This window comes from Oncorhynchus kisutch, linkage group LG5 (assembly GCF_002021735.2).
Source record: "Oncorhynchus kisutch isolate 150728-3 linkage group LG5, Okis_V2, whole genome shotgun sequence".
NCBI classification, from domain to species: Eukaryota; Metazoa; Chordata; class Actinopteri; order Salmoniformes; family Salmonidae; genus Oncorhynchus; species Oncorhynchus kisutch.
The window spans coordinates 10,361,199-10,379,775 of record NC_034178.2 but is presented as its reverse complement, the minus strand read 5'-3'; the positions used below and the strand labels follow the sequence as shown (position 1 = coordinate 10,379,775).

The 18,577-nt window shown below is 44.3% G+C and overlaps 2 protein-coding genes across 2 annotated transcripts; both read right to left on the bottom strand.

Moving 5' to 3' along the window:
- Nucleotides 1-13: 13 nt before the first annotated feature.
- Nucleotides 14-4,447, bottom strand: LOC109890422 (uncharacterized protein C7orf57 homolog). Its single transcript, XM_031824368.1, has 8 exons — nucleotides 4,356-4,447; nucleotides 3,955-4,021; nucleotides 3,322-3,507; nucleotides 2,755-2,842; nucleotides 2,404-2,527; nucleotides 1,954-2,042; nucleotides 1,657-1,781; nucleotides 14-1,385 (listed from the first exon to the last, which is right to left on the bottom strand). The coding sequence occupies exons 1-8, from the start codon at nucleotides 4,416-4,418 to the stop codon at nucleotides 1,330-1,332; spliced, it is 798 nt and encodes a 265-aa protein (XP_031680228.1). The 5' UTR covers nucleotides 4,419-4,447; the 3' UTR covers nucleotides 14-1,329.
- An 889-nt stretch (nucleotides 4,448-5,336) lies between these two features.
- LOC109890421 (four and a half LIM domains protein 2-like) lies at nucleotides 5,337-16,934 on the bottom strand. Its single transcript, XM_020482367.2, has 6 exons — nucleotides 16,803-16,934; nucleotides 9,290-9,477; nucleotides 8,065-8,239; nucleotides 7,348-7,517; nucleotides 6,633-6,819; nucleotides 5,337-5,924 (listed from the first exon to the last, which is right to left on the bottom strand). The coding sequence occupies exons 2-6, from the start codon at nucleotides 9,443-9,445 to the stop codon at nucleotides 5,773-5,775; spliced, it is 840 nt and encodes a 279-aa protein (XP_020337956.2). The 5' UTR covers nucleotides 9,446-9,477; nucleotides 16,803-16,934; the 3' UTR covers nucleotides 5,337-5,772.
- Between the last annotated feature and the right edge of the window lie 1,643 nt (nucleotides 16,935-18,577).

The following is an 18,577-nucleotide window of genomic DNA, read 5'->3' as shown; positions in this document are numbered from 1 at the left end:
AGAGCACGAGGGGTACATGCACATGCTCATTTATTTTAATGACATTTTCACTCAGTAGCCTCAGTGCACTCATCACTTTAAGAAAGATGTGAGAATCACACATTGACTGTGTTAATAAAGTGGACCTCTCCACCAATGAATAACTAGGGAAGATCATTACTGTGTATTTACTGTGCTAAGTGGAAAATGTCTCCAAGCTACCTTCACATAAGGCTGGGCGATACGGCATGAATACTGGTATACCCACATGTTGTCTATAAAAAAAAAGTTTTTATTAAGTGCTAAATAACCGAAACGTTCAACAAATTGGACTATTTCACTGTCACTTTTGTCCTAGTTTGGTTGAGAATAAAACCGTCAGCATGGAGAAAGCCTGTTAAAATTACTTAGAATTCATTTGTTGCCATTCTAGGCTCATGCACTAATCATAAAACACATTTGGATCTTGTATTATTCAGAAACATAAAATACAGTCAAATAACACCGTACCGTTGTAAACTATAGTGATATAATTTGGCCATATCGCCCAGCCCTACCTTCACTTCAAAGCAAAACCGTTTGACTTCAGAGTAAACAATATCATTGCACGATACAATTGCCACTATTCCCTAAATATGTAGAATGAATTGACACCATTGTTAGAACATCACAAAAGGTTTCTATCTATCTATGGAATCAACGCCCACCATAACTTCATAACACTGAACCATATCCTGGTATGAGATAGGTCGGTGTCTTGGTTGGGAGGGCATCTCTTTAGAATGAAGTAGATTCATTGGCATTTCTGTCTTCCATTCCAAATCATGTCTGCCTTCCCATAACAAGTCAATCCCTTAACATCCATGTTTCCATGTTTTTTTGGCAGAGCTCTCGGTTTCCGATCCTATTCAACACGAGAGCTGAAAAGCGTGAGCCACAAACGTCTCTTTTGTGTGTCCGTACAGTAGGCCTTGTTCACAAACAATCTTCACAGCACCAAAACCATTTTTACACCACAAATAGAAACTCCAGTGTGCAGTACTGTTTCATAGTCACACAATTCATCCTCCAATTCAACAACGATAATATAAACATGACAAGCTGTGTCGGTGTTCTGAGAATAACATTACACGGAGTAAGAAACAAAGGACAATACAATTAATAAATTAACAGAGTTGCGTAATTACAAAACATGACACTTGGGATGTACAGTAATGAGGGAAAGTGTGTCACTCAGAGAGAGAGAGGGGGGGGGGGGGGAGACATACAGTAGAGAGAATGGCAGGTGTGAGTGAGTGTGTGTATCCACTGTTGTTTTCTACCCCAGATGGACCTCTTCTGTTCTCCTCCCTATTCCAGGTCTTCATCCTCAGGTGCGATGGTGCTCGTCTGTTCAGAGGTCACACCTGAAAGACAACACACACACACACACACACAGGTTGGTCATATGTAATAAAGGTAAACATTCAAAATGCATTAAATCCCGTAGCCAACCCATATGAGTCATGTTTGGCATTAGTCCAGAATTTCCATATGGTATGAAATAAACACTTTAATTTTTGATGAAAGATGGTTTGATTTAGAAGAATAACCATATAGTGCTGCTGCTATTTCCTCCAAAATATTTGTTGAGGAAAAGTCCATCAAAGACTATAAAGGCAAAGTAATTTGTCGTACTTGAGGAGTCATCCTCATTGGTGGACTTCTTCTCATCCTCTATGTAACCAAAGCTCAGCAGCTTGGACATGCTCACAGGAACAGTTTTCTTCTCATGGGACCTGTCCATAGTAAAATCACTTTGACTGAGAGGTTGGAAATTCAATTGTGTTAGTGGTTATGTTGAATTTATAAGTTACAACATAATACAAATGAGATATTACACAGGTTATACAAATATATCACATAGTGACACACACATATTTCAGCATGTTGGTATTATTAAGCGTGAAGTGAAATTGAATTGCAGGCACTCACGTCTTCTTGTATTTGTTGACCTCCATATAACCACCTTGGTTTAGAGACATGTTCTCCATCTGGCTGGACGCATCAGTGACGGTGGGGTTCTGCACACAAGAATACACCCAGTTCAAACCAGCCAGTACAAGAATAGTCATTGTATGAAGTATACAAGCGCATGGAACACTTCTAACAATGAAATGGGTGACCAAGTAAATACATGGGTGAAGATATGATGACCACACCAATCTGGTTGGCAGTCAAACAAATTAAATGTTGTTACAGTGCACTGGTGAAAAACAAGGCAAAGAATTTCAACAGAAGTCAACCACCCCAATCCCTTTCTGAACGCAAGGACGGAGTCAACTCAAGAGATGAACTGATGGGAAACAATAAAGGGAGGGGAGGATGGTAAATGATAACAACTGTGTCAGCGATGAGGGGGTTTGTTGGGGCCATTGAATTCACCTTCTCTTTATAGCTATCACTCTCCCTTTCCCAGGCTGAAATATCATCAGTACCGAAGGGAGCAGCTAGAGGTTGCCTTTTGCCGTATCCTTGACAATCATCAGGGGATGCTGCTTTACTTCCGCTGTAAAGCACAAAACCGAACCCTGGCTTGGACAACTAAAGATACACCACCACCAAGAGTCAAGATGTAACTTCCCATTCCAGACACATACAGACATGGCATGATGCAGAACGTTTGGTTAGGCCTGGCATATTGTTCCATGATCCCACTTTAGAAAATGAGACATTCCAATAATGTTTTCAAAAAACAGAGCCAACAAACTAACAGGGGGTGGGGGGGGTCCTTACCGCTGAGATTCAGCTGAGGACAGATCAGGTGAGTTGTAGGATTTATTAGGCCTAGCATCCTCCTTGTTATCCTCGTGCCACAGTAAACCTATGGAGGACACATAACACAAGTTATTTCAAAGTAGGAACTTGACTAAACAGGAATGAATCTCTTTTGAAAATAAGTCATTTCCTTTCCTCTGGAAATTCAACGTGGGAATTCAATGCCTCTCCCCTATTTGACCTAGATATTGTGTGTGTATGTGTTGATATGTCGGGCTATGTATGTAGTTGTGTCCTTGAGCTGTTCTTGTCTATTAATGTCATGGATTATGTCATGTTTTTTGTTTTGTGTGGAACCCCAGGAAGAGTAGCTGCGGCTTTCGCAACAGCTAATGGGGATCCTAATAAAATACCAAATACCATATATAGGGCAATTCACTATCATTTGAACTAGCTAATATTATTACAGCCATTATTACAGCACTAATCTGTGTCCTATGAGGACATAGTAATGACCATGTACTGAAGTGTAAAGCATGTATCTACTGTAAAGCAGTACAAAGCTATGTCACAAAACATTGTTACCCTTCTGTCCCCCTCCTTTGGCAAGTTTAACATAGTCGGAGTCGGAGTCAAATATTCCCACACGCCTTCCGCTGGTCCTGGCCTCAGGAGCACCCTCAGTGGCTTCCTGGCACAGCCCGGGGATCTGGGAAGTGGGTCCCGTAACCCCGTTGGAGGGAGCTTGGCCTGGATAGCCTGTCTTCACGCCTGTAATAAAAATGATTAGGTTTTGAATGGGTGTTGTCTCCAGCACTTAAGCCTGCATTTACTGGCAGATGATGTAACTGCCCTGGCTGGCTAGAGAATTCATGGCCTATATTGAGTGATATAGTGTAGCCTCCCTCTATGTAAGCATACGATAGCCTCTGCTAAGGTCTCGAAATTTGCAGCAAGGGAGATAGCTAGTGCACTTGCCCCTGCAACCAGAAGGTAACTGGTTCAAACACCACCTCAGTCATTTCTCAATTGCTACATTTGGTGGAAGCAGAGGGATAAATCCACACTCTCTCTGGTCTTTTTAGGAATACTCTGCTTAGAAGTCTGGCCCTTTATGACACATGAGAGTTTGCTTAAATGCAAGGATACTGTATTAGTTGGCTCAGATGTCCAGTTAACTGACTACAGCCAGAAGCTAGAATACATTAGCTAGCTTACCACCAGGCTTGGTCCGTCTGTGGTTGGGAGCAGCACTCATTTTGGCTGATGATGATTCCAGAATTAGCTGACGGGGTATAATAAAAAGACAAGATAGTTGCAACGTGAGTTAAAAATGCAAGATAAACTATGCTAACAGTTCCCGCTATATGTAACCACACGACAATCGGGTATCCTCGTTTCAGACACAGAGGGGAGAGGCACACACAACCTTTGTTCAACGCTAGTCAGTGGGATAGCATGCTTTAGCTAGCTAGCTTTACACAAAAGCCATCAAACGTGCACGACTCAATGTTAACATATGAACAACTAGCTAACAGGTTATCATATCATGTTGGTAATCGCACATAGATTAATGCAATGTTCAGAGAGGAATTGTATGTTTAGAAAAGCTATCTTACACAATTCGTGTGCCGGTGGGAGTGGAGACCTCGATATGAATGGTTAGCTAATGCGGTTAGCATTTCCTGCTGCACATTCCATGTACATCCGGTCATGTGGTTGTATCTGTTATTTATAAAGAAAACACCCAAAACAGAAATATCATAACAATATACATTACACATGTACATATATTTATTTATATTAAAGTTACAATAAATCAATAGTTTGATTTCAATTTGAAGACGTTCGTGCCTTTTGGATTTGTAATACTGTAAGTTATTTGAATGTTCATTTATTACAGAAAATTGCAATTTTCTTCACTCAACACCAGCGCCATACATCTGTACAGGACCATGGACAGCAACCCCGAACAAGCTGCAGCGTCACCCTGAACCTTTTCAGCACCATGGACAGCTCATCCTACAACCCCACCTGAAGCGTCCAGACCCTGACCAAGACATTTGAGAGATTGACGTACTGGAGGCAGCAATTAGGGATTTCCACTCAGATAGGTCAGCTGCAAAGTCAAAATCGACTGTATTGTAAAAATTCATGAAAACAAAAATTCACTTTTTGGTCTTAATTTAAGGTTAGGGTTAGGCATTAAGGGTTAATTACTGTGTGGCTGTGCCAGCTAGTGACCACTCTGCAGAGCTGCCTCCAGAACAAGATTCATGAAGAAATACGCTAACCTGCAGCCAAGAGCCAGACAGATCAAGACCCTAGACCTTAGTCACTAATGTTCACATCCCATACCTCCTTTATGTGGTTTTGAGTGTTCAAGAGACCAAGAGTCCATTTTCCCCTTATAGGGGTGCTTGTACCGCTAGATGGAGCCAGAGGTAAGCCATTCAGAACTATGGGGGGTTGTAAGGCCTGCTTCCCAAATGTCACCCCTATGGAGTGCACTACTTTTGACCAGAGCCCATGGGATTTATTGGTGTCTTTACAGATTTGGAACAAAATAAAATGTCAGAAAGATCATTCTATCAATGAAATGCCTTTTAAATACTTTATTTCACATTTAGAGTGCAGGTACATGTCATGTTATCATTAGATTTCACTGCTTTAATGAAAAATACAACTCCTGTTATAGTTATTTGTCACGGATGATTATCCTAACATATACAACATAATACAATAGTTAAACATTTCAATGGTAACAAACCACAGACAAAGTTGTTATTTAGTTGAAAATACATCAAAAGGGTATCTCTTTCTTAGAATCTAATGCAATTTGTGCTCATTCCATCAGACAACATATTGTATCAATCTGAGGCCAGTGCATGCAGAAAGGCCCTTTGGGTTAGTCTTAAGTGTATATTATTGAATAAATATATAATTCTAATAAATGAAATGTTAGTACGAGCAGGACTATATTCTCTTGCATCTTTGCCTTCTCTGGCTTTGACGCTTCATCCTGGCACACAGCTTTTAGACTTCTTTGCCGCACTCGGGACACATGATCTCATCGCGGGCCATCAGAAAGCCCCTTCCCACCAGGGAGATGGAGCACTTCTTGCAGTTGAAGCAGTTGTTGTGCCACTGGCGCTCTTCAAACGAGATGTACTTGCTGCCACCCAGACCTGCACAAGCAAGACGAGACAGGCACAGAGAGGGAGGGATGGAGAAATTACCCCCTTTTGCCCTCAGAACAGTCTCAATTTGCCGGGGCATGGACTCTACAAGGTGTCGAAAGCATTCCCAAGCAGATGTTGACCTACACTACCGTTCAAAAGTTTGGGGTCACTTTGAAATGTCCATTAAAATAACATCCAATTGATCAGAAATACATTCTTGATACACACGGGAAACTGTTGGGCGTCAAAAACCCAGCTGTGTTGCAGTTCAAACCGGTGCAACTGGCACCTACGACCATACCCCGTTCAAAGGCACTTAAATCTTTTGTCTTGCCCATTCACCCTCTGAATGGCACACATACACAATCTATGTCTCAATTGTCAATTTTTTTTTAAATCATGTCTCCTCCCCTTCATTTACACTGATTGAAGTGGATTTAATGGGTGACATCAATAAGGGATCATAGCTTTCCCCTGGATTCACCTGGTCAGTCTGTCATAGAAAGAGCAGGTGTTCCTAATGTTTTGTCCACACAGTGTATAGTTAACTAATCATAGAGGGGTGGATCCTAACTTCCACTTATGTTGAACTTTCACTTTGTCTCCCATTGACATCCATGCATGACTAAGTGAATATCTGACATAAGTGGAAGTTATGATTGGCTCCAGAGACTACAGGTGTGTGTGAAGATGAGCCAATGTTAGTGATCATACCACTGATAGGGGTGGTGCAGGAGGCACACTTCTTGGCATACAGGTTGCAGAAGCAGTTCAAGCAGTAGGCAAAGTTGTCCCGAGAGGTGAACCGCTGGCCAGACAGCTGCTGCTTACAACCGGTGCACAGGAAGCAGTCCTTATGCCACGGCTGATCGTGATAGGTCACTCCGCCAGTGGTGATTGGCTACAGGAGATAGAAACAGGAAGTAACAAGCTCAATCACCAATCAATAATTAGGTAACATCTATACCTGTGAAGGTATTTGACCATGGGAAAAAGAAGTACTGCATAATGCGGGTTCAGCTGAATTGAGTTGAACTTCTATTCATCACAATCTTTGTTTCGTGTGCACAAGGAACCAGTTTTAAATGCTGACAAAGAATGTTAATAAAGGTGAATCTGGAGAGGAGCAATCCATTTTAACACAGAACTATCCAAAAACATACATTCTGATACATTACACTCCATTTCAGCCCACTACAGTGGGTTATATAGAGGTCCCGAGTGGCGCAGCGGTCTAAAGCACTGCATATCAGTGCTAGAGGCATCACCACAGACACCCTAATTCAAATCCAGACCATATCACAACTGGCCATGATTGGGAGTCCCATAGGGCGGTGCACAATTGGCCCAGCAACGTCTGGGTTTGGCCAGTGTAGGCCTTCATTATAAACTGACTTGCCTAGTTAAAAAAATGTTAAATATATATTACCTTCTTGCATTGGATACACTGCATGGCAAACTGCTTCTCGTAACAGGGCACGCAGTAGTTACTGTTCTCCTTATGGATGAAGTTCTTGGTGCCGATTGGTTGCTGGCAACGCTGGCAAGTGAAGCAGGTCTCATGCCAGCTGTTGCCCTTATGCTCCATCTTCTTGGATCCTGCAAACGAGAGGAGAAAAAGAAGGAGAGAGAGAAAGGGGAGGAATGGGCGAGGGTGAAGAGCAGAGCGATAGAGAGGGGGAGAGAGAGAGTGAGAGAGAGCGAGAGAGAGAGGAAGTGAGAGGGAGAGAAAGAGAGAGAGAAACAGGAAAATCAGGTTACACACGGACTGATCTTCCAGTGTGACACATTGAATAATGATACCAGTAGTGGTACGTGAGCTGGCTCCACCAAACTGTGACAGACCATCCACTTTCCCGCTTGACTGCTGCAACGACATCATTCATTCCATAAACTCCTAACACAGGTAGAAGGTAGAGGAGGCTAGGAGGTAGAAACTTGGCATCCATGATTGCACCAAATAGACTTGCTCGTAGCCAAATCCCACTCTAACCTCAACTCAGTTAGATGTCTGTCAAATCTGTCAACTCTTTCCCCTTCAGTAGTTTCCTTACCATTACCAATAGATTGTGTACTGACCAAATCCAACTGAAAGCCCCATTCACTGACTCCCCCCCCCCCTCTGTCAGGCCAGACATTTCCTTACCTGGCATGATGGTCTTCTTGCACTCGTGGCACTTGGAGGAGTACTCGTTGGAGTAGCACTCGGTGCAGAGCAGCTGGTCATCCTTGGTGGAGAAGGGCTTGTCCACCAGGGAGCGGCTACACTTGAAGCAATGGAAGCAGTCGTCATGCCAGTGGCGGTCCTTGTAGGACAGGTCCTGAAGAAGGAGGACGGGACAGAGAGTCAGGGTCAGGTGTATTTCCATTCACCTCAGGGCCTCCTTTTCTGGGATAATGGACATCGGCGTTTTGACTGAATCTAAGGCCCACCAGTCTGTTAAGATTACCATGCCCTGTGTTCTAGTGGTCTGCCATGGCAGTGACCTCAACTCAACTCCTATCTGCTGGAGGCGTGGTGACAATGGATGTGTGACAACATGTGCTTAATTAGCTACCAATTTAGATGAATGACTGAATAATGACTGAGATGGGAGCAGGGGTGGCAATCACAGCTATGGGTTAGATATAGTGAAAGAGGCCTAGGACGGATGACTGACTGGCTGCCACAGGGGACAGGGACATTCGGCACAGATGAGCCCCCCTCCAGGCCGATCCGGGGGGAAGTGACCGTCATCTCATCTGTGACACTAATGACCATGTAAAGTGACACTAATTGCTGAAAAAATACATGGCCCTGTCAGAATGCGAACTTGGACGCCACAAGTTTCACGTTTTATGAGTTGTAGGTACAGGATACACGTAGTATAGACTGTCCCACGAAATGCTTACTTGCAGGTTCCGTTATGCAACAATGATAAGAAATAAAGACAAGAATATGAACATAAAGTAAATGGCAGTAGAATAGAATGAACATTATATAAGTATAATACAGGAAGGCACAATTTATAGTCCAATGTTCACACGTGCATTGTGGAAGGGGAGATTGGTGTGTGTGTGTGTGTGTGTGTGTGTGTGTATGCATATCTGTGTGGGTGCATGTGTGCATGAGTGAGTGCATGTGTGCTACGGTGCTGAGAGTCAGTGCATATTGGTATGTCCTGTGTCCCTATAGGTCAATGACTGTGTCCGGGTCTGGTGTGTTTGTGTTTTAATTCCATCGACTCCTGTTCTATTTCTAAGTTCTGCTTAACACCTGGGTCATGGAAATAAAGTTAAAACTAATAGGAAGGAATACAACCTATCATGGAATAGCAAATTTGGTTACTGATAAACTCTACACCACCACATTCAGGAAGTGGTCCACCTACCCTGCTGCTGCAGCCAATGGACTTCTTGCACTCTTCACAGGTGTTAGAGTACAGGTTCTCATAGCACTTCACACAGTAGGGGTTCTCTTCCCTGAGCACATACTTCCTCCCAAACAGGGACTCCTTGCAGTAATGGCAGTCATAGCGTTCCGCCATTTTGGATCAAATCTCTCCCTTTGCTCTCTTGCCTGTAAAAGAGGACATAAACATTTAGAGTCTCCCAGTTTCTTCAAGTAAAGTAGCATCACTGATTGGCGAATCCTAACTTCCATGCTTTCTTTTTTACTTGAGTTAATTTAGTAAATATTTTCTTAACTACACTTTCTTAAAACTACTGCTGGTTAAGTTCGTGTAAGTAAGCATTTGATTTTGATCAACATGTGATGTATTTTAATAGTGGATTAGTCTCAATAACCATGAGACCACAAGGTCATTGTAATGTAATGACACAATGCACTAGACTATGGCATACAAGGCTTACTAACGTACTCATTTATCTGAAGTTAAAGTATCTCTGTGGTTCAATTAATGGACCAAGACTAAAGTTCTGCAAGAGTAAAATGGTTACGCTGCTTTGGTGAGCTATCACATCAGCTGAGAACACAGCTGTAGAGTAAGAGCTTCACATTTAAAGTGGTAGAATGTGGTAATCAGACAGAAATGTAAATGGTTCCCACTGGGCACACACTGGTTCAATGAAATGGCGTTGAACCAACATGGAATAGACGTTGAATTGACATCTATGCCTGGTGGGTTGCCTCAAATGCTAATTGTATCAATGAATACTTATTTAAATGCTAGGTGTACTCATACGGTTGAATTTTATATTGTGCATTTGGTCCAAAAATCATAGCTGGTGTACAGTAAGAACAATACACAACAATGTATGGCTATGCTAGTAAAACACAATGTGTAGCTCTGGGATACAGTGGAAAGATTTTTTTTGTATTTTTTTATTTTTTTATTTTTTATTTTTATTTTTTTTATTTCACCTTTATTTAACCAGGTAGGCTAGTTGAGAACAAGTTCTCATTTGCAACTGCGACCTGGCCAAGATAAAGCATAGCAGTGTGAGCATACAACAAAGAGTTACACATGGAGTAAACAATTAACAAGTCAATAACACAGTAGAAAACGAAGGGGGGGTCTATATACAATGTGTGCAAAAGGCATGAGGAGGTAGGCAAATAATTACAATTTTGCAGATTAACACTGGAGTGATAAAAGATCAGATGGTCATGTACAGGTAGAGATATTGGTGTGCAGAAGAGCAGAAAAGTAAATAAATAGAAACAGTACGGGGATGAGGTAGGTGAAAAGGGTGGGCTATTTACCAATAGACTATGTACAGCTGCAGCGATCGGTTAGCTGCTCAGATAGCTGATGTTTGAAGTTGGTGAGGGAGATAAAAGTCTCCAACTTCAGCGATTTTTGCAATTCGTTCCAGTCACAGGCAGCAGAGTACTGGAACGAAAGGCGGCCAAATGAGGTGTTGGCTTTAGGGATGATCAGTGAGATACACCTGCTGGAGCGCGTGCTACGGATGGGTGTTGCCATCGTGACCAGTGAGCTGAGATAAGGCGGAGCTTTACCTAGCATAGACTTGTAGATGACCTGGAGCCAGTGGGTCTGGCGACGAATATGTAGCGAGGGCCAGCCGACTAGAGCATACAAGTCGCAGTGGTGGGTAGTATAAGGTGCTTTAGTGACAAAACGGATGGCACTGTGATAGACTGCATCCAGTTTGCTGAGTAGAGTGTTGGAAGCCATTTTGTAGATGACATCGCCGAAGTCGAGGATCGGTAGGATAGTCAGTTTTACTAGGGTAAGCTTGGCGGCTTGAGTGAAGGAGGCTTTGTTGCGGAATAGAAAGCCGACTCTTGATTTGATTTTCGATTGGAGATGTTTGATATGAGTCTGGAAGGAGAGTTTGCAGTCTAGCCAGACACCTAGGTACTTATAGACGTCCACATATTCTAGGTCGGAACCATCCAGGGTGGTGATGCTAGTCGGGCATGCAGGTGCAGGCAGCGACCGGTTGAAAAGCATGCATTTGGTCTTACTAGCGTTTAAGAGCAGTTGGAGGCCACGGAAGGAGTGTTGTATGGCATTGAAGCTTGTTTGGAGGTTAGATAGCACAGTGTCCAAAGACGGGCCGAAAGTATATAGAATGGTGTCGTCTGCGTAGAGGTGGATCAGGGAATCGCCCGCAGCAAGAGCAACATCATTGATATACACAGAGAAAAGAGTCGGCCCGAGAATTGAACCCTGTGGCACCCCCATAGAGACTGCCAGAGGACCGGACAGCATGCCCTCCGATTTGACACACTGAACTCTGTCTGCAAAGTAATTGGTGAACCAGGCAAGGCAGTCATCCGAAAAACCGAGGCTACTGAGTCTGCCGATAAGAATATGGTGATTGACAGAGTCGAAAGCCTTGGCGAGGTCGATGAAGACGGCTGCACAGTACTGTCTTTTATCGATGGCGGTTATGATGTCGTTTAGTACCTTGAGTGTGGCTGAGGTGCACCCATGACCGGCTCGGAAACCAGATTGCACAGCGGAGAAGGTACGGTGGGATTCGAGATGGTCAGTGACCTGTTTGTTGACTTGGCTTTCGAAGACCTTAGATAGGCAGGGCAGGATGGATATAGGTCTGTAACAGTTTGGGTCCAGGGTGTCTCCCCCTTTGAAGAGGGGGATGACTGCGGCAGCTTTCCAATCCTTGGGGATCTCAGACGAGATGAAAGAGAGGTTGAACAGGCTGGTAATAGGGGTTGCGACAATGGTGGCAGATAGTTTCAGAAATAGAGGGTCCAGATTGTCAAGCCCAGCTGATTTGTACGGGTCCAGGTTTTGCAGCTCTTTCAGAACATCTGCTATCTGGATTTGGGTAAAGGAGAACCTGGAGAGGCTTGGGCGAGGAGCTGCGGGGGGGGCGGAGCTGTTGGCCGAGGTTGAAGTAGCCAGGCGGAAGGCATGGCCAGCCGTTGAGAAATGCTTATTGAAGTTTTCGATAATCATGGATTTATCAGTGGTGACCGTGTTACCTAGCCTCAGTGCAGTGGGCAGCTGGGAGGAGGTGCTCTTGTTCTCCATGGACTTCACAGTGTCCCAGAACTTTTTGGAGTTGGAGCTACAGGATGCAAACTTCTGCCTGAAGAAGCTGGCCTTAGCTTTCCTGACTGACTGCGTGTATTGGTTCCGGACTTCCCTGAACAGTTGCATATCACGGGGACTATTCGATGCTATTGCAGTCCGCCACAGGATGTTTTTGTGCTGGTCGAGGGCAGTCAGGTCTGGGGTGAACCAAGGGCTGTATCTGTTCTTAGTTCTGCATTTTTTGAACGGAGCATGCTTATCTAAAATGGTGAGGAAGTTACTTTTAAAGAATGACCAGGCATCCTCAACTGACGGGATGAGGTCAATGTCCTTCCAGGATACCCGGGCCAGGTCGATTAGAAAGGCCTGCTCACAGAAGTGTTTTAGGGAGCGCTTGACAGTGATGAGGGGTGGTCGTTTGACTGCGGCTCCGTAGCGGATACAGGCAATGAGGCAGTGATCGCTGAGATCCTGGTTGAAGACAGCGGAGGTGTATTTGGAGGGCCAGTTGGTCAGGATGACGTCTATGAGGGTGCCCTTGTTTACAGAGTTAGGGTTGTACCTGGTGGGTTCCTTGATGATTTGTGTAAGATTGAGGGCATCTAGCTTAGATTGTAGGACTGGCGGGGTGTTAAGCATATCCCAGTTTAGGTCACCTAACAGAACAAACTCTGAAGCTAGATGGGGGGCGATCAATTCACAAATGGTGTCCAGGGCACAGCTGGGAGCTGAGGGGGGTCGGTAGCAGGCGGCAACCGTGAGAGACTTATTTCTGGAGAGAGTAATTTTCAAAATTAGTAGTTCGAACTGTTTGGGTATGGACCTGGAAAGTATGACATTACTTTGCAGGCCATCTCTGCAGTAAACTGCAACTCCTCCCCCTTTGGCGGTTCTATCTTGACGGAAGATGTTATAGTTGGGTATGGAAATCTCTGAATTTTTGGTGGCCTTCCTGAGCCAGGATTCAGACACAGCAAGGACATCAGGGTTAGCAGAGTGTGCTAAAGCAGTGAGTAAGACAAACTTAGGGAGGAGGCTTCTGATGTTGACATGCATGAAACCAAGGCTTTTTCGAACACAGAAGTCAACAAATGAGGGTGCCTGGGGACATGCAGGGCCTGGGTTTACCTCCACATCACCCGCGGAACAGAGAAGGAGTAGTATGAGGGTGCGGCTAAAGGCTATCAAAACTGGTCGCCTAGAGCGTTGGGGACAGAGAATAAGAGGAGCAGGTTTCTGGGCATGGTAGAATATATTCAGGGCATAATGCGCAGACAGGGGTATGGTGGGGTGCGGGTACAGCGGAGGTAAGCCCAGGCACTGGGTGATGATGAGAGAGGTTGTATCTCTGGACATGCTGGTAGTAATGGGTGAGGTCACCGCATGTGTGGGAGGTGGGACAAAGGAGTTATCAGGGGTATGAAGAGTGGAACTAGGGGCTCCATTGTGAACTAAAACAATGATAACTAACCTGAACAACAGTATACAAGGCATATTGACATTTGAGAGAGACATATAGCGAGGCATACAGTAATCACAGGTGTTGAATTGGGAAAGCTAGCTAAAACAGTAGGTGAGACAACAGCTAATCAGCTAGCACAACAACAGCAGGTAAAATGGCGTAGACTAGGCAACGGGGCCAACAGATAAAACAAACAAGCAGAATGGAGTACCGTGATTTATGGACAGTCCAGCGTGCATCAGCTATGTAGCCAAGAGATCAGTGTCCAGGGGGCAGCGGTGGATGGGGAAGGGAAGCTGGACTGGCGAGTGTTATCCAGGTTAAAAAAACGAACAATGACTAAATAGCTTGTAGCTAGTTAGCTGGTTAGCTTCTGGAGGTTCTTGAGTGTGTTCTAAAAATAAATAAAAAATAATAGCGATTCCGTATCACATTGGGTGAGGCAAGCCTCTAAAGAAGGAGGACAGAGAAAGGGTGGCATGCTGTGCCAAAGTCTGCTCTGGGCCCCGCAGCTGTCCTCTGTCTCCCCATTAAGCAGCTGTCCTCTGTCTCCCCATTCAGCCCTGGCTAACCCCTGGTTATCCCTCTCATGATCCTTTGTGGGGACAGGAGATCCTCAGTGAGTTCCACTGTGTCCCCCCTCCGTCCTGGACAGACAGCCAGGCGCCTTGCAGAGATCATAGAGTTAGAATTAACTTTGCGGGTTCCGTCAAATTGCTGTGGTCCGGGGGACATTTGAGCAATTATATTTCTATGGTGGCACCTTAATTGGAGAGGACGGGCTTGTGGTAATGGCTGGAGTGGAATGAGTAGAATAGTATCAAATACATAAAACACATGGGTTGATGCCATTCCATTCACTCCATTCCAGTCGTTATCATGAGCCGTCCTCCTCTCAGCAGCCTCCTGTGGTAGCCACCCAGTAGTCCACAACACAACACTGCAGAGGAGCAGAGGTATGTAGTGATGCATTTCATTGCGTATCTCTTTCTTATAATAGGGAGCATACATTCCACAGGTTGTTTCTGGCAGAGGTTTACGACAGGAGTGGATATTTCTAGGCCTCTCTCCCTCTGTGCCTCCCCTGTCTTCGTCCTCTCTCTCCGTTTTGGAATGGACCCGGAGGATCCACGATCTCAGGATGACAAGATGAAGTATTTGGCGCAGCTGTTGGCCGGGGCAGGGAGGCGGTGTGCTGGCGTTGATGTCCATGACTTAATAAGAGGAGGTTAGAACAGAGCTACACACCTCCTCCTCCTCCTTCTCCTTCTCCTCCTTCTCCTCCACACACACCACAACACTCAGCGTAACTCCTTCTCCTCCACAAATGGAATTGAGTGATTTTGTGATCAATATCGAAGTGACCCCTGAACAGAGACATGCACTTCACAAATACTAGGTTCCACAGTAGTATTTATGCTTGTTTTGCAGGTTAATTTGATCCGTCAAGGACAACTAAAGAACTTTGACCCCCCCCCCCCCCCCCCAGTAGTCTAGAGAAACCACAGAATAGTGTTGAGTGGCAGATGCAGATAGATCTATGTCATGATGTGTAGATACTTCCAATTTTCAGGATAAGACATGAGTATAGTTGGGATACACTGTCACATGCAGTAGCCTATAACAATCCAAATCTAATTCCAGCTGACTTCCTGTCCCATTTCCCTACCACAACAAAGACCTCAATTCATCCATTCCCAAATCAGAGTCATGCTCAAAACCGTTGGCAGGCGTTAGTAGTAGTTCAGTCCCTTTTACGGCAGTACATGGATTCATACATTAAGACCAACGAGGTCTCATTTCCCCTCAATCTCCTGTCTAATTCAAGCTCTACAATGAATCACTATGATCATCGTTAGACTGTTACAGACCAAACATTGGTCCCTGGACCTCCATCTGTTGCCATAGCTCCTGTCTGCCATAATCTCATTGCAGGGCCATAGAGTCTTACAGGGCATACAAATGGCCATGACACTACCATGACACCATGGCTAATAAAAGATCATGATGAGTGACTCCAGGGCCCCTACCATGGAAGGGCATCCCCACTCCAAAAAAAAAGGGTCCCTTCAGACAACTTCCCAGCCCACCCAAACCTCCATCTCCTTTCATCCAGCAACACTGCACTGATTCCTGCGTTCAGCCACTCTTTGTTTTCAAAGACTACTCTTCAGCTTTCAGTCCATCTCGCATCACTTCACATTGTAGCAAGTCAAACAATGTACAAAAGAGCACACCTTCCAGGTCTGTTTGGGGTACAATCGAAAATCTAAGAGGGTTGAGAGGTTGTGGCCTGATGTGGAAAGTCATCTGCTTGTAATCTATCTATGCTCTGCTATTGAATTATTCATTTGAAACTGCAGATAGCACTTTCAACTTTCAGAATCTGCAGGGGAGACCACTGCCAAGGCCTTTTGAAACAAACTGCCAAATAGACATTTAAAATCATACCCACTGCGCACAGACATCAATTCAACATATATTCCATGTTGGTGCTACGTCATTTCTTTGAAATGACGTGGAAACAACGTTGATTCAACCAATGTGTGCCCAGTGGGTAGTTATTGATAGCTACTGATAGCTGTATTTATTAAAGTATTTGAAACTAATCTGAAACTAAATGTATCAAACAAACATCAGCCACCTAATTCCAAAATAAAAGGATGAGAGGGTTAGCTCTAAAGCATTGCAAAGTTTCACAAATCCAAAAAGCTCATTTGCTGCCAAAGAGAACAAACTCTAGCCTGAATAAGCATCTGCAGCTCAGCCTCAGCCGTGTGAGTGGCTACACGTTAGCAAGTGAGACGGAGAGCAGTGGAACAGACAGAAATCAACAAGCAGATGTCTAGAATAACCAAAGGAAGTGTACTAAAAAAGACAGAGCAGACCAGTCGTCAGTTACCAGAACAGCGGACCAGAGCCGGAGTAGAGAGAGAAGTGTCCTCCTACCTGTGAGTGCAGCAGCCTCAGCCTGTGTGTCTCTTGCTCGAGGAGTCAGTGCTGACAGAGAGTTGAAGGAGAAGACCAGTCCTAGTCTCTGCTTGATTGGTTTAAGAGCAGCAGTACTCGGGGACTGGGCAGTGGGGTGACTGGGGTGGGCCGGACCACTTGATCTGAGGCTATAAATACAACGTAACTACTGAGCTACACTGGAGCCAGAAGTTTACATCTCCCCACCATCAGACAGACAGTGGCCTTTTATGGCTTCACTGTATATTAGAGAGAGCATACTGTCACACAGATACATAGGCATGCACACACAAGCACACACAAGCACATGTGACAGGTTAAAGGAAATATTCATAGCCTGTTATACATTAAAAAGTATTAGTAAGTTCATAGTATGTGAGGATCTTAAAACATCTAAGGTTAAAAAGATGCATTCAGTATTAGTTGATAGAGATTGATAACATTAATATAATTGTGTTAAAGTTCAAATCCGTCAAGTGTACAAAGGGTATGAATTGTGAGAGTAATGTGTAAACGTTAGATTGATTACTTGATTTTGTAGTGCCTAAAAGTGTTAATCTGTGATCTACGAAATGCTCTTAATCTATGAGCCGGAGATCGATTGCTCTGGTCTCCACCCATATTCCTGGGGAAATCGCGGTCTTTTCTCATTGAACTAAAAGTTGAATTGAGAATACAACACCGTATCACTCTCAGGGGCGTAACACACACATACACCCACAAATACAAATGATTACACTTGATCAACCATCCCTTTCCTTCCCACGCACAATTATTATTTAAAAACTGATATAATAATTAAATGGCTGCTACATAAAATGCAGTAGGTCTAATGTTTCCAACAGATGACTTTCAGTAAGCTCACTTCATCTGTGGGCCTCTGGGAAAAGGATTTGTGTTCCGCTCCTGTTACTCACACTCCGCTCAAAGAGAGGTTTGATATCCCCAATGGACACAATGGCCCTGACAGACAGACTGGAACAGGTTAACATGACCTCAAAGAGGCCTCGTGTCGACCTGCGTATAACATTCTTGAGGAGGACATTACTGATTATTCTTGGTTCCCTGAGAAAACAGAACCCACACGCAACATGGCCAGGTGAGTTCACCGGGTCATGTGACTCAGGTTGAGCTGAGGAGGGTCTTCAACTCCAGCCCTGAAAGGCTACTGGATGTGAACAGGCTGATGTTCAAAGCCAGCCCAATACTAACCTAACTGATTCAAACAGCCAAGGTCCAGACTGACTACCATGATTAGTTAATTAGTTGAACCAGATGATTTAGTGCCAGGGTGGAACCAAAGCCTGCACACACACAAGGAGAGACAGTTTCCAAAACAGGTGAGGGCTGATGATTTTGCTTGATAATTTATGCTGAACATCTCCTATCACAGTAAGCCCCTCCCACATCCTCTATTATCTTAAAGTTGTGAATAGCAAGTGTTGATCTATTCTTAACCGGTCTGTGTTTCATTCCTAATGGATGATCATGAGACGACATAGTTTGCACATTTGTTCCCCGTCAAATGCGAGATAGAATCATCAACACCAGGCTCCTCTTGTGTCTCATAGCAAATCCCTTACTATCGCGGTATAATGTTACTCCTAAGGCCCATTGTCCAGTGGTAGCTGGTATGGCTAGGTAGGGACGCAGATGGGATACTGTCTGATGGGAGGTGTAGAGTAGGGAGGGTGTGTGATACTGTCTGATAGGAGGTGTAGAGTAGGGGGTGTGATACTGTCTGATAGGAGGTG